Source organism: Trachemys scripta, chromosome 2 (assembly GCF_013100865.1).
Source record: "Trachemys scripta elegans isolate TJP31775 chromosome 2, CAS_Tse_1.0, whole genome shotgun sequence".
Taxonomy (NCBI): domain Eukaryota; kingdom Metazoa; phylum Chordata; order Testudines; family Emydidae; genus Trachemys; species Trachemys scripta.
The window spans coordinates 30,331,492-30,355,378 of NC_048299.1; the positions used below are offsets into that span (position 1 = coordinate 30,331,492).

General features: G+C 41.9%; 1 protein-coding gene across 1 annotated transcript; it reads right to left on the reverse strand.

The window, feature by feature from the left end:
• Positions 1–580: 580 nt before the first annotated feature.
• Positions 581–23,047, reverse strand: MTPAP (mitochondrial poly(A) polymerase). Its single transcript, XM_034760171.1, has 9 exons — positions 22,773–23,047; positions 19,734–19,906; positions 18,840–19,073; positions 15,768–15,992; positions 9,826–10,037; positions 5,495–5,721; positions 3,993–4,085; positions 3,839–3,912; positions 581–1,461 (listed from the first exon to the last, which is right to left on the reverse strand). Exons 1-9 carry the CDS (start codon positions 22,933–22,935, stop codon positions 1,096–1,098), a joined length of 1,767 nt encoding a protein of 588 aa, XP_034616062.1. The 5' UTR covers positions 22,936–23,047; the 3' UTR covers positions 581–1,095.
• Positions 23,048–23,887: the final 840 nt, after the last annotated feature.

Below are 23,887 nucleotides of genomic sequence, written 5' to 3' on the forward strand. Positions count from 1 at the left end.
ACCGACTCACTACAGGCAGCAAGTCAATAACTCTCCAAAAACCACAGTTCCTTCCCTCACAGCTCATGAGGACACAGGGTAAAAGTGTGGAAGGATTTGGGGTGCTGGGAGTAAAGTAGAGTGCTGGGGACCAGGATGGGTGGTATGGCACAGGGGAAGTCATCTGGCTGCAGAGGAAAGGGTACATCAGAGGGCCAGTATTTACTGGAAAACATGACACCAACCGCTCCTTCCCAGCTCCTATCCTGGGGAGTCAGATGGGTTTGGCTCCCCACTCTAAGCATTACCTCTAGGGTCACAGCACCACCCTGGCACCTCTGACTGAGGGCGGCAGGAGAGGGGGTGGGGGGGAGGCATGTGACCTGGTGCATGGGATTGCAGTACCACTCAAATTTGGTCCAGTCGCTCTCCTGTCATCATGAAGATCAGCCATGTGATCTTTTGATGCATTCTGGCAACCCAATTTTGGATCATGACCCATGGATTGACAAACGCTGCACTGCAGAAAACCCTTGTTTGTTTAGTTTAAAATGGTTAAGAAATGCCTTGAGAGCACTGCTATATGAAATTACATGGTAACTATACTAACAAGTTCCAGTCGCTTTATTATATCTTGCACCATTTACATGTGTGGAAAACGGTAACAAAAGGCATCCAAGTACTTTGATTTAAAATAGTTTCTAGTGCGTTGATGTGGTGGTGGTGGTGGTGGGGGTTGTGCTAGCCATTTAATTGGAAAGAAGTTGCTTTTGACAATTCCTTTGCTTAGCACTCTTTGTCCATTAGCTGACAGGATTCCGGAAGCCCTTTCCCTAGGCCCAATCTGTTTTGCTTTTTGAACTGTACCCAGCTTAAGGCTGCTTCTAAGAAGGTATATATGAAAGTTGATGTCTGGATGGTCTTCATCCATAGGTCAGGTGGAAGAGTGAGGAGGGCTTTAGAGGAGATAATGCCCAGAGAAACTAAACAGTCCTGCACAAGGATTAGGACAGTGGAAGTAGGAGGTAATTTTCTCCATCTCACCTCAGTAGAAACTAAGTTCAAGTAATGTTCTTCCAATTATTACCACAAGCAATTCTCACAACAGAGTAGCAGCTACTGTGTTTGATTGCTAAAGGTCCTTTTCCCACCATTGTTCACCAAACTTTCTTCATTATTAATCTTCAAAGAGTCCAACAGGGTTTTGATTCGTTCACTTGCCTGTCCCCTCTTCCTCTTCTTGCCCTTGACACAGTTACTGGCTACAGATGGTAGCAGTAGGGCTGCCAGTCCCCAAGGCCGGCTATTACTCAATGAAGAATGACCTTTATCTTCCTGCTGTAAAATCCAGGCACACTCTTTGGCCAAAGCTACAAATCTATCCAGCTGTTTTTCTTGAACATTCTTGCTGATATTGAGGGCCCGTTCAAAGGGGTTCTGGATATAGAGAGGAGAAGGCTCAGGCTTATTTTGTTCCTTTCCCTGCAGATATTTTAAAGATAGGAAAGACAAATATTTCACACGGGTATTATACACACAGCAAATAGAACAGTTCAGCTAAGTTATTACAGCAATATTAAATATCACCTGATTGCAAAGGGCCTTTGACCTAATAAGGAATTTCTTTCATAAAAAGGAAAGTAGATGTTCATCAACTTAATTAGCCTGTCAATCCGACCATGTCATTCCGACCATGTCATTCCCACTCTTTGTGCCCTTTCAATGGCTACTTCTTGTTCACTATAGTACGTTTAAATGTCTCATCTCCTTCAAGGCAATGCACATCTCCACATCTCACACTGTCTCTGATGCAATTCTCCCATTCTCTCTTCTACACCAGCAAGGCAAGTTTCAGCCTTCCACTGTTGTCTCCATCGTGCCCTGTATGCATGGAATGAATACCTTCTGCCATGCTGTCCTTCATGCATGGAATGATTTCTATAGCTTCATTTGTTAAGCCAACATGGCTACAAAAATCCCTCCAAAAAACACTCCATTCTTTCACAATGCCCACTAAAGAATTAATGCGGTAAGTTATTTCCTCCCCTGGATTTCCCCCAGTGCCTCCTGTCTTTTGAACATCTCTCTCTCAGATTTGAAGCTTTTCACAGCAGGGTCTGCCATCTTGTGTTTTCTACAGTGCTGAGCACATTGTCGAAACTGAAGTGTATTTTTAATTGGTATTCCTGAGTGCCTTTTCACGATTATAAAGTGCTCTTGTGAACTGTTTGGGCAACCCCAACTGCTGCACACCGTGGTGTAAAGCTCAGGGGCTCTCTCACAGACTAAGGAAGGAACCAATGCCATGCCAGAGTCTGTTTCAGGTCCTTGCCTTAGGGCACAATTTATTGGTTAACAGAAAACTCATGAGTAACACCAAAACCAAGCAATTCTCCTGCCAACCATGCCCTGCAGTCCTTGGAGGCTTCTCCCTTGGCTCTCTCAATACTGAAAGGAGAACACACCCTTTCTTTAAATCTCTTGCTGGTTCATGGGACAGGAAGGTAGCCCTTAACCCTTACCTGTCTATTTTACCCTATTACACATAGGTAATAGATAACACGCAAACAACAAATTCTCTTATTTGAAAGAAAGAGGCAAGGGACTCCTTGTACATGTAACAGAAAGCAACAACATAGACGAGCTGAAGGCCCACTCCACACAGCAACTTTTAAATGTGATCTAGGGTAAGCGGTTTGGAGCATGGCCATCTTATTTATTTAGATTTATGCATCTTAATTAGTCACAAGTTAACAATGTTCAGGTTGTATCTGCAAAGTAACTTTTCTGCCATTTCAACCAACCAATAAGTCCACACATACCACGACATCCAGCAGTGTTTGTGTCAGTGTCTTCTGCGAAAATCTTGGTTGGTATCTCCTAGTGCGTGAGCAGGAAATTGAGTGTCCAAAGGGTACACCCACATAGCAGCACATGGGACAATATACTCTGGGATCTCCTATCTCACAAAGAGCTAGTAAAACAGGGACTGATTAAGCCAGTTACATAAACATGGTTAGGGAGTCCTGTAAAACATTGCAAACTGTGCTGAATGAATTACATGAAGAAATGCATGTGCCAGAATAGCTCTCTAAGCAGACACAAAACACTTAACTGTCACAGTTACTAACGAAATTTTATCCCTTGTGTGTGTGTACAGAAACCGTGTAAATAGGTTCAAACTCAGTTAAAAGTTGAAGTATGGAGGGGGTCTAAACTCTGGGTTCCCAACGCAGATCAGTTATTTAAAACGGCAAAGCCTTTAGGGATACACAGTTTGTATGAAGACCAAAAAAATGTTGGATTGTGTTGTACAGTCCAAGTTTTTTTTTTTTTTTTAAATCTCTCTAACCACAAAAGTGGGACAAAGAAAGCAGCTATAAACAATGACACCTCTCATGTAACAGAGCATTCAGCAGAAAAGCTTTATTGGCTTATAGTTAGTGCTTTATAATGCAACAAATAAATTAGTGCTGCAGCACTATCAAGAAGTAGGTAATCAGTGGTTTTGCTTTGTTCTGCAGAATTTAAGTCTCTTCATGAATCTGACTGCCAGTTGAGGGATAAAATCAGTTTACAGGTATTCTATGTGTAATTTCTGCAACTGCAAAATGTGCTACATAATTGCAAAACACAAAATGTTTCCTGAATGATACTATTTCCTTATGATAAGAAAATTATTTTTTTATGATTATGAAGAAATGTACATTAGATAGTTAGTCATGTATTAGTTAGTAGGATAAATGGATAAGGACAGCAGAATTTGGCCCTTTATGCAGTATTGCATATTTCTACCTCTCTCATATAGTGAGAGCTTTGACAGTTAAAGAGTAATGGGAAGAGATTAAAATGCATTTACCTTTCGAATATTTATAGAGTTCTTATTGAAAGCAAAATTCCCAAAATATTCAAAGAAGGCACTCAGCAGCACATCTGAAAGGAAAAAGGTAAAATAAGGAAAGGGATATGGTTCTCACAGCAATGGAAAAACCATTGAATGAAGATCCACTTACCCAACGTTTCTGTATTTTCTGTAGGCTTAATTTTGTTCAAATTGCTAGCAAAGGTACAGTCATGACCTTCGACTATATGCTTATCTTCTGCATCTGAAATGACAAGTTATGAACAATGTGTTTAAATGTGATATACTGTAAAAAAAAGTCCCCCATATTTATTAAGCATTACTCAGACATCCTCTCAAAAAGAAAGCGGTACCATAAATCAGTGCAAGTGGGTACAGAAGGTAAATTACTTTTTACAATTAAATTAGTTAAAGATTTAAATGGTTTAAATTTGTGGATGGGGGAGGGAGAGTGCTTAGGAGAAATAGGAGATTTTTAAAAGCACAAATGGGCAAGTGCATGACTCCTATTTGTTCCTTTGAAAAATCAGCCACTAAGACACTTACACAAAGAGGCCTTACTTATGGCCTGTACCATCACAAATCAGTGGGGTTACAGACACAAGTAAGGGTTGCATGATCAGTATTCTTCCTCTTGGATACTCATGACAGTGCATTGGGATTTTTCTTGTAACATTTCAAGACACCTATTCCATTGTGACTGTCGTAATTCCACATTCGAAATTTCAAAGGGAATTAAAAATAAACCTTGTTGGTAAACTGATTTTGAAAGCTTTTAAAAGTTGTTTTTACTTCAAAACTACTAACATTCAGCATGTACCTTAGCCTTTATTCTCCACTTCAAAGCCTGGGTGGGAGCACGTCTAATGGTTAGAACAGATGTCTGGTGAGTCAGGACTCTTGGATTCTATTCCTCACTTTTTCACTGGCATACCTTCTTTGATCTCAAGCAAAACTTAATCCATTTACCCATCTACAAAATGAGTAAAAGCTACCCCACAGGGACATTGTGATAATGATTTGCAAGTCGCTGAGCCGACTTCAGTAAAAGTCATTAGTCAGAAATATATCTTTTGCTTTTAATTTCTTTAAAAGTTTAATATTGATGTCAAAGTTGATGACTACAAAATAATGTATATCATACCAAAGGACAGTGAAAAGATAATATTACATGGTATTTTATGGCTAATTTATTGAGGAATAGAAGATCAGCAAACCAGAAGAAACAACAACCTGGACTTTTAAGAAAATGCTGACTTTTAATTGTCTGATGCACAGAACAAGCCCACTCTCTAAGCCAGTTAAAATAAAGCTTTTCTATATGTACCACAGCTCTCCTACTGGGATTAAATGAATAATTTAGTATCAAATTAATGTTGTCAATGGAATTTAATATTGTGACTGGAAAATTTATTTAAAAAGGCAAAATAAATCAAAGTGTTTGATTCTCCAAAATATCCACCTTACAACAGTGAATCAGTACCAATGTTCAACAACTTGGACATTCTCTCAAATATATGGTATTTGCAACATGCAAGATTATTTTGGACCATCAAAAGTGACTGAGATTCACACAAAACTCAATGAAACCAGAGTGGAGAGAAAACACATAAGAGCTAGTTCAGTCCTACTCCAAAATGGAAATGTTCTTACCTGCTAGATCTTTAAGTTGGTCTAGTGTTGGAATGATAGGTGGTGTTCTCTTTTGAAGGAAAAACAAGGCCATTATTGTTAGAGAGAAGTTCGTAATCCAGGGACCAGGAATGGTACTTGTGATGCCATGTACACGGGCCCAGCACCGCACACTGAACACAAGAGCTCTTACACGTGAGTCAAGGCTACCATATATATAAAGGAGTTCTGAACTTTTCATGGCAACTCTGTGAGACACAAGTCCAAGGAACAAATTGTAAATATTAAAGAGAATCACCAACTGTCAAATGTAACCATAACTCATGCTGCTCTAAGACGTAATAATTATAAAGAAAGAGGATCTTTTTTTTCAAATTGTTGCATATGACATAAGAGTAGCAGAGAACATCTGAAAATGTCTAAGATGAAGTTCCGGATGGCCCTATAATTAGAAACTTAAGTACAGTGGAAGAGAAATACTATCAATACACTTCAGGAGGGGAATTTGCATTGTGTAAAATGTCCATAAAAAATTAATGCAACATTACAACAGAGAAATAAAGCATTCCAGAGACAGAAAATACAAAATTAAACTTTGAAAGTGCAGACTTAAATTAGACTTTTATGCTTTTGAGTATCTTAATAGACGATATCTGTGATAAATTATCTAATACAAAACCAAATACAATCTGGAATTTCTTAGATAACCTTGGATACAAAGGGTTACAATACAATGTATTCAAAAATCAAGTAAAATCTAAAGACCTTAATCTCAATGAGATCTACTAAATTTCAGTGAGATCTACAAAACATGCCATGTTTGAAGAAAGTCAATTCAGCAGTTTTCAAATTATGAAGGTTTAAAGTAAAACATCCTCAAGTTTATGACAGCCCAGTGTAAAGTTTTTTTTAAAAGCCAAGTATTAATACCACAAGTGGCAGGTACGGATACACGAGTTACTCGCTCCCAGCATTGCACGTACTCCTCTAGATTATGCAGCACCACCTCAAAAGGACAAATATAAACTTCCTAAAGTCTAAGTCAGATTTTGGGTGTAGAAAAGTTACTTTTCTTTTAAAATTTAGACTGTGCTGAAGTGCTTTACACTATCCCCAATGTTCTATGCTATTTTAGAACAAGCAAAAGTGAAGACAATTCCTCCTCCATCTGTATATGCACCAAAAAAGGAGGGGGGGGGGAAGCTTTCTACATGCAAAACTACTGAACCACATTTTGCAGTCTTAGCTTCTTCCACAGCCTCATTGAGTATATCTACACTGCACACTAAACCCAAGCTCTGACTCAGATTTGAGCTCAAGCCCACCTATCATCCACACCCAAATCTGCCTGACTTCGGTCAGTAAGCACTTAGGACTAAAGTTCTAGGACCCTGCTAGTGGGGTGAATCAGAGAGTCCCACCATGACTAAGGTCTAAGCCAGGGGTGGGCAAACTTTTTGGCCCAAGGGCCACATCTGGGTATGGAAATTATATGGCGAGCCATGAATGCTTATGAAATTGGGGGTTGGGGTGCGGGAAGGCTCGGGATGAGGGGCTGGGGGTGCAGGAGGATGCTCTGGGCTGGGACCGAGGGGTTCGGAGGGAGGGAGAGGGATCAGGGTTGGGGCAGGGGTTTGGGGCATGGGAGGGAGTCAAGGTGGCAGACTCCGGGTGGTGCTTACTTCAAGCAGCTCCCCGAAACAGCGGCATGTCCCCCTTCTGCCCTGTCTGCAGGCACCACCCCTGCAGCTCCCATTGGCTGCGGTTCCTGGCCAATGGGAGCTGCATGGGGTGGCACTTGATGTGGGGACAGCATGCGGAACCCTCTGGCTGCCCCTATACACAGGAGTCGGCGTGGGGACGTGCCGCTGGTTCTGGGAGCTGTGCGGAGTGGAGCAAGGCCCCGACCCCGCTCCCCAGCTGGAGCGCCTGAGCGGGGCAAGCCCCAGAACCCACTTCCTGGTGGGAGCTCAAGGGCCAGATTAAAACATCTGGAGGGCCGGATGTGGCCCCCGGGCTGTAGTTTGCCCACCTCTGGTCTAAGCCCTGTCATTCTGCATGGTGGCTGCAGCTTAAGCTGCAGACCCGAGACAGAAGGTCTGCGTAGCATAGAATGGATGTGTTACAATTACTGGACCTGGATCTCAGCTGTACTAACCCCAAATTTACAATGCACTGTGGATGCTTAAGTGCAGGCTTGGAAACAAAGTCCACAAGTCCAGGTCCCATAGACCCACGTTTACAATGCTATGTGGACATACCCTTAGCATGTCAAAATTTCAGTAATGGCGTACATTGTACTCAGTTAACTTTAAAAAAAAATTCACCTCTGAGCCGAGTACAAGATTAAAAAAATTCAAAGGAATTTTTCTCTAAAGTTTATGTGCAGTTAAAAAAAGGAAGGGGGATTATGATCATGCTATTAAAAAAACCAGATCAGTCTACATATACACTTCAGTTAGCACATTCTCCCTTTTTCACATGGGTGTCCACATGTAGAATTTGTTAAGAATCGGAGGAGCAGGGAAGAGTATGTGTTTAACTCTGACTTAAAAATGATAATGCAGTGAAAGAATTAAGCGGCATACAAACTACAGTAGTAGGCAATTTTTAAGACCCTGTTGTCAGTTGCTTATAACTTGCCAAACTAACAGGCAGAAATTTTCCATGCCAGGTGTATGCCTTCCGATACATTTTTTTGGAAAGTTTCAGCGAAAATGGTTCAGCCATTTCCCAGAACAGGACTAGGGAAAAACACATTTTGCCTATGTTAAAATTCACATTTCACTAAGCATCGCTAGTGTCTCTGTGCTTTGGAGTTGGGACCTGAAATTTGGCAAGAGGTTTGAACTGTGTCAAGGATGTGCCTTTTTCTGTTCCCATGAAATATCACCCAAATGTGGCCAAAGTTATAAACTTTTGAAAAATCTGTTCGCATACACTTAGTAGAGATTTGCGAAAATTTGGCAGCTAAATTCGCCAAATATTCCATTGTCACTGGACATATTCCTGTGTTTTTATGGGTTTGGGTGTGTACCTTTATACGCATAAAAGAACAGCAGCTCATAAGTCACAAGAAATGTAACTAAAATAAAAAAGTGTGCAATGGACAACAGGGAAATGGTAAAGCAACAGATTTCAGTTTGAAGCTTTCAAGAAGTTATTTGCTACAGTAATACAAATAATGGTAAGCATAGTTTTTTTACTGATAGATTTGTTTCATTGTAAATGACGACTAAGTCTTGCAGTTACCAAGAGAAGACAACCTCATCTGGTTCTACAATACTTCCCATACAGTATAGTTAAATTTTGGCCCATAGTCAGTGATTAAATGTAGTTTCTTGCTTTGCTATTCTCCTCTTCCTCTCTTGTATAATCACTTTTATCACCAATGTACAAGATATCACAAGTAAATACTGCAGGTGATGCAACAGATACAGGAAAAGTCAGAAAAGTAAAGAGGAGAAACACCAAAATTTATTACAGGCATAACACAGGAGCGTGTTCCAGAGTCTTTTACAGCACACCAGATCTCTCCCAACCCATGATCAATAAAAACATTTACATGCCTCACTGGCATTCATGTGGCTATTTGGTACATGTAATCAAAAACTTAAAGCAAAACTAGGAAGAGAAGTGGCAGGCCAAAGAGCTATTTTTAAGAAATCTACTCCCCCTATTGGGCATCATCACGAAAGGCATCAAGTACAGAAACATCAAGTCTCAATTCCTTTCTCTTAAAAACAATTGCCTGTTTGCACTGCTTAGGTGGCAATATATCTTGAATGCTAGGCTAATATAAAATAATTCTGTGTTTATCTGTGTACAGTCCAAGAAAAAGACAACTTCAAATTGCTTTTCAGTGATCAGACTTCAGGTTAATGAAGGAATATAAATTAACATTGGTATTATACAATTGCCTAGTCCTAAAAGCAACAGAGAATCAAAAAAGTGATTGAAAAGTTAATGAAAAACCATATGTTCTTGATTTCATATCTATTTTATTATATTGTTTTCTATCCATCTATTATCGTAAGTTTTCATGTCTCTAGTTTTAGAAAAAGTATTTATAATCTGTATTTTTACTGCTAAATTAACTAAGACCCGTCCTCAAAATTAGTCTTCAAAAATGTGACTTTTTTTTGTTTGTTTGTTTGTTTTTTTAAAGAGTTGTCAAATATATTTCCTGCTTAGGCTCACGTAGAAAAGGAAAAAAACTTCTCAAAAACGTATCATTTGTTTGATATACAGACACACATATAGAAGCGTATAAGTAATTTTCATTATAGCTTTCCAACATACATATTATTGTTCTATTTAATTTTTTTAAAATGCAATTGCCATATCATTACCTATTGTTAGTTGTCAGGTCACACTGGAACCCCACTGGTTGATGGGAAAATCTCACCAATGGACAGCGAGCATTGAGTATTTTTTGCACACCCACACAGCCAGGGCCAAAGTTGTCAATGCAATCACCAATCACAGAGAGGATTCTCTGTGATGCTATTCTTTCAGAAGGTACTCTCTTCATCTGATATTCCATATAAAAGGGACCTGTTTTCTAACACAAAAAAGATGAAGGTAAATTACCAGTTCTGAAAATGACATAAGATTCTGGGACACTTCTGAAAGACAACTGGAATCACTTACAAAGAATGGTTTGTGATTAAAGATTTGAAAAACACATATTGCAAGTAGTTTTTAGGACTCGATAAAAGAAAACATTTTAAAACATCACTTTATCTTTGCCTCTCTTACATTTTTTCCAGATTAACTGGGAAATTAGAAATGCAATTGCTTAGATAAATATATGAATGCTGTAATCTCACTATTGTATACAATAAGTAGTAATTTCCAAGGTATTTTTTCAGTAATGTAAAAACAGAGAGGTCAAGATGAAGCACACTGTTTTAGTGACCTAATTTAATAACAAACTAGAAACAAGAAGTACAACCAAGCTACAAAACATGTTATTTCCTCTCTTTTGACCAAGGTGTTTGTTAGCTTGTACCAACCACATCTGTGAGGTTCTTTGTTAAAGAACATTTCCTTTTAGCTTTTGGAAAATCCCAAAGTTTCAGCACATTGGTTTATCATTACCTCAGAATGCAGCCCAGCTTCTTGAAGACTCTTAAATTCACTATCTCAGAAAAGAAAGCTAATGTTCTACGTATTTTATAGAGTCAGAACAATTCTCTATAGCAATATTCTAACCAAGTCAATGTGTATTTTCCTATGTGTCCTTATACCTGCTAATTCATGTCTAGTTTAGTTTACAGTAATAAATTTTTATTCACATTGTGAAATAACTGTTCTAGCATATTTAAAAAAAATTCTCAGGCCTTGTCTTCACTGCATGCTAACCTTATGCTCAGCCTGTTTCCCCCCTTAATATGGTATGCCTTCACACATCCATGTCTGCCAGAAGGCCACCACCATATGCTAAGTTATAGGGAACACCATAAGGCAGCTTTTAATGAGTTTTGCTACTACGAGGTTTAATGAAGTGAACACGTACAGCTGAGGCACCCATAACAAATCAAGATATCATGGTCCTCCAATACCTTTCCATAAACCCACTGGGCACCATTCCTATGCATTAATTTGTCATCTACCGGTGCTCTCAACCATGACTGGAAGTGGTCTATCTTCATATCCCTTTGCTCAGCATCCATGGTCCACCATATCTGGAGTTTCTCCATACTTGCCCACCTCTGATGTTTGAAACAACAGAATAGCAGCCCCTAAGCCAGTGTATCAGCCACCTGATCATATGAACACACCAGAATCTTGGTGCGGCTTTGGACTAAAGTGAGAAAAATCCACATTTAATACCAGAGAAAAAATATCACACTGTACGAAGGTGTATCTAAATAGCTGCTGGTTGATCATGAGATTGACCAGATGGGACACCAGGACAGGGAGAAAATAAATGGGACACAAGATGAGCTACTGGAAGGCCAGAAATAAAAATAAGAAATTTGGTGAGAATCCCAAAAACCTGTCCATTTTATGACGTGTTGAGAACCCTCATGAGCAGAGAAGCCCATTTCATCTTTAGAGCTGGGGGGGCCGGGGAGGGAGTCTGGAACCTTCATGTCTGTGAAGATACAACCCAACCTCTTCTGGACAGCCAGCAAGGAGATGGAGCAGAGGAACTAGAAGAGGAAGGTGACCCTAGCCTGGGAGGCAACCTTGGCCCCGATTTGTATTAAAACTGCCTCACTCTCTTGATGCGCATCAGAGCAGCAGACTGCACAGGGGAGCAGAAGACACCTTAAGGTGCCTAAAGTCACAACTGGCACGGACACTGCATTGATTTTTCTTGGGGGGGGGGAGCGGGGGGGAAGGCAGGGGGGAGATAACGTATCAGCTTGCCCAAGCTGAAACAGGCCAGATCTCTAGAACACCCTGGCATAGAATCACAGAATATTAGGGTTGGAAGGGACCTCAGGAGGTCATCTAGTCCAACGCCCTGCTCAACCCTGGACCAATCCCCAGCCAATGCATCTGATGTAGGTATCCATGGATATGCCCTGGAGGTCCACAAGAGCCTGCATAATGACGTAGTAGTATCGTTTCCTATTTATATACTTGCTTGCTTGAGATGGTGGATGGGTATATATGTCCCAATCAATCATACCTGTGCAGTTCAGGAAGCCCATCTGTTCAAGCCCTGCAATTATTTCAGGGATATTCCCAATTTTGGCAAGCCTGGAGGACAATACATCATTAATTGTCTTGCAAACTTCAATGACCACTGAACTACCTGTAAATTTTCCAAACCCAAATAGATTGCCAACAGATCTGTATCAATCTGAGGTTGTCAGTTTTCACAAGGCAAAGAGCAACACAATTCAGGACCATTACTGGCTCTCATGCTCTCTGCAAGGGCAAGGTCCTCACACAGCTCCATGAATGTGTCTTGATGTGAAAGTTCTGGGCTCACTGCTGGTCACCTCATGTTTCCATCACAAAAATGTCTCACCAGTGAATGTTTGTATTCCTGGTTCAGAAGCAGTGGTCTGAGTAGGGGTCATCTGCCATTACAAACAATACCCGCTCAGTTCACACCTCCGCGTCCAGATGGCCCTGTGGATTTGCTCTTGCTATGCTACTTCTAACAGCAATTCGCTGCCCCGTCTTCTCTAGCCACAAAATAGCCTTTGAAACCCCTGCCAATGTCTTCTGGTAGCAGATGGTGCAGGCACACGAAAAAGAAACACTGCTTCCATAAAAAGCTGTAGTTTTAGACTCTGGTAATTAGGGATAGGAGGATCCATACCTTTGGCCAGTACATAGCAACACAACACTACACCAACTAGGTTACTGCCAGGAAATAAATTTCATGGGCCTAGACCATGCCATCCAACAATCCAAACAGTGAACTAATAAGTTGCACAAAACCAACCCAAGAATATGAGCACAGTGCGACAGTGAGTTGTGGCATCATGAATCTCAAATTACAAGCTCAGACAGCTGTACTGTTTGTCACAGCCAGTGCAGATAAAGGGTGTGACAGCAATCTGCTATCATGAACAATGTGGTTGCACAGCAGCAGGGCAGGCTACCACACGATTACTTACCCCATGGTTACATGCAGTGAAGACAAAGTTTCATACTATTTCCTTCTTTTGACACAACATCATTACATATGGACACTATTTGTTTTTATCTTCAAATCCACTTGTTGCTACTAATCTGACAATATTCTAACCAGATAAGATCAATGAGAAAACCCAAAATGGCTTTCATAGCCCCACTGAGAATTTGTGTCAACACCGCCAACTAAAATAACAGCATTGCCAAAGAAAGTGGCTTTAGAGCTCCACTAAATGGCATCAGCAAACAATAGAGTGGGTTAGGGAAAACAAGCAAGATAACCTGTAGCTTTAATTTTACAATACAGGGTGGACAAAAATGAATTATTATTTTTTTTAAAATCTGATTTCTATTTAAATGGAACTCTTATTTAAATTAAGTACATTTTGATAATCTATAAAAACCATTTAAATTAGAAAAAATATTAGGCAGGACATATTTGTGGCCAAAGTTTTAAAGAAAGTCAAACTACTGAACTGGTGAAAGTCAACGGCTAAACACATGTAAACCAGCTTTTGACAGCCTTCCTGCAGGTGCAGAAAGATATTTTCCTAATTTCAAGTATCAGAGGGGTAGCCATGTTAGTCTGGATCTGTAAAAGCAGCAAAGAGTCCTGTGGCATGAGCATGCATGCATGCATCTGACAAAGTGGGTATTCACCCACGAAAGCTCATACTCCAATACGTCTGTTAGTCTATAAGGTGCCACGGGGCTCTTTGCTTCCTAATTTCAGTTTATTCCACTAGTTCAGTTCAATGGCTAGTTCATTAAAATTTAAGAAACTGACTGGTAGCTGAACTAGGAAAGCTTATTTTCCTCTTCCAATCTATGAACAAAAACGAATTGTGAGATGAGATCTACAGTTCTGAAATCCCGAAGGACATGGCAAACAGAAACAGTCAGTTCAATTCCCTAACTACATATACTTTTTTTTGTTTAAAAATCAGTTAGGTTTCTATCAAAATATTTTTTGCATTTAACTTACTTTTTTTCCCCCCTCTTGTATCCAGCACATTTAAGATATTTTTATCAGTTAAATAAAACTATTTGAAAAACACTCTTTTTATGCAGTTAATTCCAATTTCCAAATAGAACTTGAGACAAATCACAAGTAAAACGTTAAATCTAATAAAGAAGAAATGCATAATCCACAGTTTTTCTAACATAATACAAAATGTAAAAATTAAGAATGAATAAACGTACACTAAGCTTAAACTGCTTAAATAAATGTGCATAGATACAGTCTATCCTCCTGGTTAGCAAGAAGTAGTATCAGTTTTAATGTAAAGGCTATGTTAGTTGCAAATCGACACTAATGGTTACCAACTAATGAAAAATCAACTTTTTTTTTTTTAGAAAAATAACTAAGTACAAATGCAAAACCAGATTTAAATTATTTAAATCAAGATTTCCTGCTTGCTGATTTAAATCAATCCACCCTATTACACTAAAGTGCTAGATGCCAGCTGGACTGATGTACTAAAGAAAATCCAGAGCAAGACATCTCCGACCTGCTCACATCCCGGAGAACGGCTGAGATAGATTTCAATAGAAGGAGGTTCACTTATGGAACACTGTTCTGGAGTTTAGCTCAACTGACTAACAAAATATTTAGAGGGACTATGAATGCAAATTGCCAACATTCCAGTACATTCACTGCATTCATTTTTATTGGTAGATTTGTTCCGATTAATGAAGTTAGTTGGTGCAGTAAACCCAGTACCAGAAAAACTTCCCCAGCTGCCACTGGTACATGCCAATAATTGGGAAAAATAAGCATTACTCATTCATATACTTCCACGTGGCAGTGAAATACAGTAACATACGTTGGAGGTGGGTCACAAAGAAAGGCTGGAGAGCTGAAGTGAGGGGTCATTAGACAGACTGTGGCCAGGTCTACACTAGAAAGTTAGGTTGATACAACTATGTCGCTCAGGGATGTGAAAAGTACGCATTTCTAAGTGACATAGTTAAGCTGACCTAACCCCTGGGGTAGACTGCTCTAGGTTGACAGAAGAATTCTTCAACCAACCCAGCTACCACCTCTTGGGGAGGTGGATCAACTACAGCAACAGGAGAACCCTCCCTTCACTGTAGTGAGTGTCTGCACTGAAGCAGTACAGTGGGGCCTTGCTGGAGCAATTTAAGTGTAAACATAGTCCTAGTCTTATAGACAAAATATGGTGCCCTAGAAACTTAGGACATGCATGGAAAATTCAACAATTTTATATTAAGTTTTTAATCCTCCATGCTCCAAATTCTCCGAAAAAAATTGTGTGTGTCTTATTTTAAACAAGCCAACTTGCAAACAAATTGGTTACTTCACTCAGCAAGTTCAGTTGTTTTGTCCTGGTGTTTGTCACTGTGGCATCTGAATGCCTCAGTATTAACTATGGAGTGCAGTTGCTGTACAGTACAGTGAACACCACTGGGGACACTACAGTTTACTTCTTGTCATGATAAGAAAACCATCTGTTTATTCTTACTCTGTTTTCACATCACAGTTGTTAATTCATTAAAGGTCTCTAGCTCTGTACACCCCCCCCAAAACACCAAATCCTCTTAACAGACTTTATCTGAAATATTTCGAAAACCTCAGTATAGCGTATCCACTGTTTCACTTATATCTCTAAGTGGTTAAATCTGTCAAAGAAGTCCTACAAGTTAGAGACATGCTGTTTACCCTTACCGCTCTTGTAGGGCTCCTCCCAATTTCATCAAGGTCCAAAAACATGTCTAAATCACATCCTAATTTGCCAAAGGTGTTCACTGAGGAGCCAAATGGCTTCACGGTGCACTCTGGGAAATATGCACATGCAATGTCCTGAATCAGAGAACAGGCTAGGAACCGGAGCTTAGTGTTCTCCTCTGTTAGCTGATATTCATCCATTAGAGTGTACAACTGATCACTTACCTAAAGAAGAAAAAACAAACATCAAAAATATATGTTAGTTCCATTTCCTTATTTGTTTGCTTAGCATCCAGTCTTTCTGACCTAATTTAATACCCCCTTCAGAGGCTACTCTTCAACTCCTTAAAATGAATGTCAGTGCTATGTCACTTACATTCTTACACTGCTATAGAAGTAAACAAAATATTTACAAATTAAGATGCCCTCTAGAGCTTTAGATACCAGTTCCTTCATTTCAGAAACTACCCCCCAACACATTTAGAGATATTATTGAGGATTCTTCCTCATGGAGCAGCAAAGTAAAACCCAAAGAAAAAAGAAGATAATAGATCCAAATGAAAACATGAACAGTGTTGGCCAGCATTTTGACTCTTATTGGATACCAAAGTATTCACCATAAATGATGTAAATGCATCCTGAATGCCCCAATTCCTAGGCTATTCAACTCACCACTGGGGGTTAATCTAGCTCTAGCCCGGAGTACCTCTCCTGGGTGGTTGCAATTTGGTAATGGTTTTTCCAAAAAAGAGTCTTTTTGTTTTGAAGAAGAAATGGAATGTTCCCCTCACCTCCACAGATCCCTTCATCCTATCAAGCGATCCAGTCCATTACTGGTGCAATTTCCTACTGCAGGAGAGTGCCCCCATTTCTGTTCAGTCATCTGCAGTGGGTGCCGTTAGCTCAGCTCTGAAAGGTATCCCAAATATCTTTGCACTGCTAGCAGTAGTGCATCAAAAAAGGTGTTGTGACAGCCCATGCAGAGTTCTGGAGTGCATATGAAATTCACAGGTAAATAAGAGGAGAGTGAAGAAAGGTAGAGGGATATATTCCTCAGCTGGAGAACAACACTGGTAGTATTCCATAGTTCTCTCAGACATTAACATCGTTAAGTGATGTCCTACTTAGCTTATGGCTAAGGCTTTCCTCTCTGGGGTTCTCCGAGCATACTCATTGCTCACCACCATTCAAGAATCTAATCACCACATATGAACCAAAGTGAGCAGTCACTGGGCAAGATTACAGTCTCAGTTACAGCACTGTATATCCAAAGTAACGCAGCACAAATCAATGGAGTTAATCTGGATTTACACTCTTACACCAGTATAAATCCCGAGTAACTCCATTGGCCTGCCTGCATTCTTGGGATCAGGTAGTACAGAATGTTTAATCAGGAATTCTGCTGCTACTATATAGGGAACATTTCCCCTCTCTACAATTTTCCTCCATGGAGTCCTAAGTCGACCAGTCACTTCTGGCTTAATCAGTACATACATCCATCTTTTTTTTTTTTTTAAACTAAAATACATTTAAGAGGTATATTTTACTTATAGCCTGGGAACCTGGTCCCATATTGTAATATTCCAAGAGCCTTCACTCGTATTATCTTCAATAGAAGCTTTAGTTAGAGTAATAAATAAAGAGCAAAAAAAACGTGCTCTGGATTGAAGACTCAAAAAAGGTAAATATTAATATATTTTAAAACTTCTGAAAACAATTTTTTTTTTTTCAAAAATTGCAGCGAAATTGTACAAGTCCTCTATGTTCTTGTCTGAGCCTGATATGTTGCATTACTCAGACATTACACTTCAAGATATCAGTCCTACTGTCACAGTAGTTTACTTAAACATGCATCTCCCTCTCCCTTCCACCTCTTTCCACATTTTTTCTTCTACTTTTTAAAGCTTAGAAATATCAGAAAGGTCAAGTCTTTCTTGTTTTTACTGATGGATTCAGATATGGGCTCAGAAATCTCAAACCTCAAGTTAAGGTGTGAGAATAGTGGAAATAAAAATCAGTTTGTTGAAGAGTCAACTGTTTAATACAAACAGTTGTTAAAAAAGATTTGCAAGACTGAACAGAAGTGAAGAGAACCATCTCATTCAGAGATTGCTTTCATACACACTAATGGTCATAACAAATAAAGTAATCACTTGACATATTTATTTCAATTTATGAAATGCATTTATCCAAGGCAATCCACTAATAGCTCAGATAAATATTTCTGACCAGTGGAATTGACCTGTAAAAGCTCCAAAGAATCTTTAGATAATTACACATTTCCATAAGCAAATTTAAAAAGAAAAAAAAAAAGCCTTAAGAGAGCTATAGCCATAGACCAGAAGTGGGCAAAGTAGGGCCCATGGGCTACATCCGGCCCGTGGGACCGTCCTGCCCCGACACTGAGCTCCCAGCTGGGAAGGCTAGCCCCCCTCCCCTGCAGCTTCAGCTCACTGCGCCGCCAGGCAGCTCAGCACCGGTGCTCCCCCGTGGGGGGGTGGGGGGAAGAGTGGGAAGAGCAGGGAGGGAGGCTCACCTGCAGCCTCAGGGGAGCAGGCAGGCAGTGCGGGTGGAGGATTCAGGAGGAGCACCGGGCGGCCGCAGCCGTACAGAGAGAAGCGGTGCTTTAAAGGGGAAACCGCCGTTTCTCTCCAGCTGTGCGGCTGCCCCTGCTCCTCCTGAGTCCTCCGCCCATGCTCGCAGGGCCACATTCCGAAAGGGGCAGGGAGGGGTTGGATGGGGAGGTCCCAGGAGGGCGGTTGGGGCAGGGGGTTCCAGGAGGAGGCAGTCAGGGGACAGGGAGGGGGGGTTGGATAGGCAGTGGGGTCCCGGGGGGACGGGACGACAGTTAGGGGCAGGGGTCCCGGAGGGGGCAGTCAGGGGACAAGGGAGCAGGGGGGGTTGGATGGGCCGGGGGTTCTGAGGGGGACAGGAAGTGGGAGGGGGCGGATGGGGGCAGGGGCCAGGATGTTTGGTGAGGCATAGCCTTCCCTACCCAGCCCTCCATACCATTTTGCAACCCCGATGTGGCCTTTGGGACAAAAAGTTTGCCCACCCCTGCCATAGACTTACACTGTCAGCACTACAAAGCTTCTGAACAAGATCATTGATTAGAATGGTGGACTGTTTATGACAGTGAACTGGTGCCTGATGAGCAGCTTGAGTTGATGGGTTTTTCAATGTTAAAGTAAAAATTCTAGATTTAAATGGAACAGCACATTCCTCTTCAATGCCTGGGATTCGGGTAACATCCTGTAGTGAAGCTATGCTGTCTTTTTCAGAAAATTCTACCACGGCGTAGATACCCTAAAAGCATTAAAAAGTGAAGAGACATGGTAAAATAGCTGGTACAAGGCATAAACAATTCCACTGATATTACCATTGCAACAGTAATCATAGCTGTCTAGATACAATATGATTTTTATCCTATTCATTTTACACTAATTCACACCTCAGCACCTTTGTACTCTTTCACAAGCTGTCAAAAAGAGAATTTAAGATGTATACTATTTGACATAATGAGCACATTTCTGCATTAGAAAGTAATCAAACTAATGAATATATTTATTTCCACTACTGCTAGATTTAGGAAGTGAATGGAGTGCAAATAAATATGTTCTGCTGTTAGGCAAGCAGGCGAGTGGTATGAAAGTTACTGATAGAGCTTTAGCCCCACCCAAAAAAGTTTGCTATCTTCAACTCATTTTGGGTGTCACTATTCAACTAAAAGAAACAAATCTTGACTGAAAAATTGAGAAGTAGGAATAAAAATTCTTGATTTACTTAACATCTTGTAAAATTTAACAAACATGAAAAGAAATACACACAAGTAATTTGTCAAAGAAAGATGCCCAACTTTTGAGAGAGACAAAAACTAGTTTCTTGAAAACCAGAGACTGACATTTCTTTTTGCCCAAATCCAACTTTTAACAAAAGATTTTAATTTAAAATACTCCAAGTACGTACATAGTTTTCATAAAAGTAGTGACTGTTAATTTTTCCATGATGGGACAAATACGTGAGAAATTTTTTCTCACTGATCTTGGCTGGGCAGTTAATTAAAACAGTCCGTTGTGCTTGCTCTAGCCTTTCTGCTTGCACCTCAGGAAACGTCTTCTTTCGGGTAGCAACTTTAGAATCTGTGGGAGAGGGTAGAAAAAAAATTCTGCATAAAAATGTAGGTTTTATACAGATTTTGGTAGCGTGATGTTAAGGAATCTACAGAACTCAATTTTAAAACACAAAGTTAATAATGGGCAATCTCCCAAAAGAGAGGTTCTTTCTCCCCCTTGCATCAATTTTTCTTCACCTCCCTACTGTTTTACTTGTTCACCTCTAGTTTTTCCTTCTCCTCCCATGTGTGCACTCCCAAGAGGTTTGCACTGGTGCCCTTTTTCAGCACACAGTATTTCCCCAATGGCACTGACAGGAGCCACAGTGAAACTGGGAACAAAAAAAACAAACAAACCCAATCAACCACCAAACAAACAGAAACCACAGGAGTGCTATATGAAAGTGTAAGTGCAATTCTTCCACAATTTTACTAAAATCAGATAAGGGGGAAAACCAACAACAGTGAATTCCCATTCTACAGAAAATGTTTTTTCTATAGTGAACCTGTTATGTTGACATTAACGACTGGCTTGATATTTTCTATGTAAAACATCTACTTAAACTGATCCAGAGCATATTACAGTTGAGAGCAGCTGTGATACAAATGCACAACAATCAGATAATGACACATTCTTCAGCCCAGATCAGTAGCTCCCATCCTTCCTTGATCATTAAACTCTACACCAGGGGTCAGCAACGTTTGGCACGCGGCTCACCTGCTCTATATAAAATACGCAACAATATTGGGTCTGGAAACCCATGCCAACGCCCCTTTAATATACTCCATCTTAGTGTAGTCATCACATCTCGCTTTTTCTGACATGCCCCAACTATTTCTCTTTTCCCCCTTGTTTTTTCCTTTGTCTTTTTCTTTCAGTTTTGCTTTCTGCTTTTTATTCTCTCCTCTCCCCTCCCCGATTTTCTCTCTCTCATTTCCCAACTATTTTATGCTTATTTTCTCTCCCACCTTTTAACTGTTGCAGGTTCTGTCACCCTACCCCAGTAGCTGACACTAGATCAGTGGTTCTCACCCTATTTACCATTGTGGGCCACTTATGCAGCTCTCTATGTATTATGTGGGCCTCATCCACACAATATATATACTGTCTGTATGGCCCTGAGGATGACACATAGGCCGCAGCTGTGTGTTGATTGGGCTGCCCACAGGCTGAGAACCACTGCACTACAGAGTTCTGCTCGTCGCATGCTATCTGTGTCTGTTGGACAGAGCTGGCAGGCAACGGTGCTATTTAGAGTCACCTGAAGAGGAGCTGGTAGGAGAACACACAGAAATAAAGAGGATGAGTAGCTGCCACTATCTGCAGCACTGCAGCTGGGTTTCAAAACAAATTATCAGGTTTACACAGTAGCAAAGTGGTACTGAACTTTAACAGTAACCATTAATGTGTTGTGCAAACACATGACAAATACGATCCATGTCCATTATATGTGATGCTTTCTAAAGCTATTCCTAGTAGGGTATTTTGTTTGTTTATTTTTAACATATGAATCATCTATTTTGAGAATCCCAGAGATTCCGTAAACTCAACTTCCAATGATTCCTGGACAATTTTCTAGGAATAACTGGCAGTACTCTATGAAGAATCATATTGAATCTTTTTCAGTCTTTTGTATTTAACTTTAAAAAAACACCTTTACACAAGTTCAACAGATATGCTTAATGAGAAAAAAGGTCGATCTTGAAAAAAACTAGCCACTAGACACTGAAAATAGTATATTTCAGTTTTTAAACTTTTGTTTCTTAACATGACTATTCAGAGGAAAAAGTCAAGATAGGATGTATTCAAATGGGTTGTTTCTGGTTTGCAGAGATTAGAATTTGATATTTTAACTTGCATGGTATGCAAGGCAAAAGCTATTAAAATATAAGCAGATACAGTTTAAGTCCTGATTAGACAGTCTGAAACAGAACACTGGAATTTCCAACAAGTATAGTAACGCACATGACAATGCTCTTCAAAACTAGACGCTTAGTACCGCATCTTCCCTGGACACATATTCCCCTCACCCCCGTTTTGACAACAACAGGATGGTTATTCTCTTTTGATCTTAGTGATGCATATTCAGGATCTGGGATATGGCAGACAGTGACAGCTCTGCCACGTTCTAACACAGTCATGCCCAGAATGCAGCCCACTGACTACAAATATGGTGTAAAACTTTTAACATTGAGAACAATCAACCACTGGAACAATTTGCCCAATGTCATGGTGGATTCTGCATCACTAGGAATTTTTAATTAAGGTTAGGTTTTTTTTTTAAATGATATGCTCTATGAATTATTTTGAGAGAAGTATTTGGCTTGTGTTAAGCAGGTCAGCCTAAATGAGCATAGTGGTCCCCTCTGGCCTTGGAATCTATTAATTCTGCAACGTGATCTCATTTCACAGGGTAGTGTAGCCCCCAGCCCCTACAGGGCAGGTACACGCCTCAGGGAAGGGTACTACAGGCCACCTGCTCCCGACGGTAGCTCGGAGCGAGGCTGCAGCCCGCCCGGTTTGTACACAAGCTGCCAACGCAGCCCCTCGAGCGGGCAGAGTCTGGCCCCTCCCAGCCCGAGCCCGAGCCACGGGGGCTGGCAAATGATTCCCACGAGGCCGGCTCTTGCGCGGCGGGGCGGACACAGCCGCTCTCCAGAGAAGCCGGGTCACAGCCCGCTGCGCTCCATTCGCCAGGCTCCCCGAGCTGCCAGGGCACGACAGCCCCGCCCGGCTTCCGGGCTGCTATCGCACCCCTGGCCCGCAGAGGGGCGGAAGCGCAGCCCCAGACAGACCCCGGCGCCCAGCAGCCTCCCGGGCCCGGGAGCTGCCCCCTTGGCCCAGTGCAACCGCCCCCCCGCCAGGCCCTGCCCCGCCACAGAAGCCTCCTCACCTGCCTCCTCTCGGCCAGGGGCCCTCTGCGCGGCCGCTTCGGTGGAGCTGAGCCGGACCTGGCTGAGGCGCGGCCGCCCCAGAGCGCGGCGCGTCTGGCTTGTCCCCGGCACGGGGAAGCGCAGCCGGCACCACGGCAGCAACAGCTCCATGCGGGACGCCATTACCGAACGTGAGGCGCGGGTAAGGGTGAGCCGCCGTGCGCAGGCGCGAAGTCGCGCGCTGTACGGAGCGGCACGAGAGTCAAATCTCGCACCTAGTTCTTCTGCTTCTTGGCTACTGGAGTCCAGCCCTGCCTTGCGCCCAGGAGCTCCAGCCGGACTCAGTGGGAGCCGGATCCGATCCTCCAGCCCCCGCCCGTGGGCCGGGACCCATTCGCTTCACCGGGCTCGGGCCGGATCCCGCGGGGTGAGGGCGCTGCGAGCCCTTGGGCGCTGAGCATCCCGCAGGCGGGGTCCCCGGCGCCACCAGCCCGTTGCGCCCCGGTTGGGAGCACGTGCAGCGCTCGCTCCGCATTAGGGGGTGTAGCGGGCACCTAATGGCAAAGAGACGCTCCTCCCTTTCATGCACAGCGCGTTGCCGCTGTGCGAGAGCCCCGGCGTGAGCAGGGCTTGGAAACACGCGTTTCGGCTGAAGGAGGCGCTCCGAGGGGCTCCTCGCTGGAGTCCACCCCCCGGCCGGAGGCACAAGCGAAGGCCCCAGTCCTGCAAACAGTAACCCACGTGCTAACCCTCCCGGGGGTGGGGGGGTGGGAGGGACAGCCTGTCACTGCCTAGTGTGACCGGGTCCACGGGCTCCTACTTCCCGGGACATAAAAGCAAAGGCGGGTGTGAAACAGACGCCGAAGAAAAGGGGAGGAGCCGTGCAAGGGTTTGGGGAAGCAGCCAGGACCCCGTTGTGAGTGATCTGATTATTTGATAAAGTGAAACAGAATACTGCACATTCCCTATTCTTGTTATTGACGTAAACACACACAGTGAGCTACTGCAGTAAATTCAGAATGCAGACTCTGTACCTTTACTGCAGTACAGCCATGACAACATGCCTACCTTTGTCAGTGGTATAACTGTACCATTACACGTACCCATAGTGAAACGTTACAGCTATTCATTTCCC

Coding starts and splice junctions, on each gene's coding strand:
- MTPAP (XM_034760171.1), bottom strand. CDS start 22,935: ATGGCGTCCCGCATGGAGCTGTTGCTGCCGTGGTGCCGGCTGCGCTTC. Junction 4,086..5,494: donor CCAACTTAAAGATCTAGCAG/GTAAGAACATTT, acceptor TTGTCATTTCAG/ATGCAGAAGATAAGCATATA. Junction 3,913..3,992: donor AGAAAATACAGAAACGTTGG/GTAAGTGGATCT, acceptor TTTTCCTTTCAG/ATGTGCTGCTGAGTGCCTTC.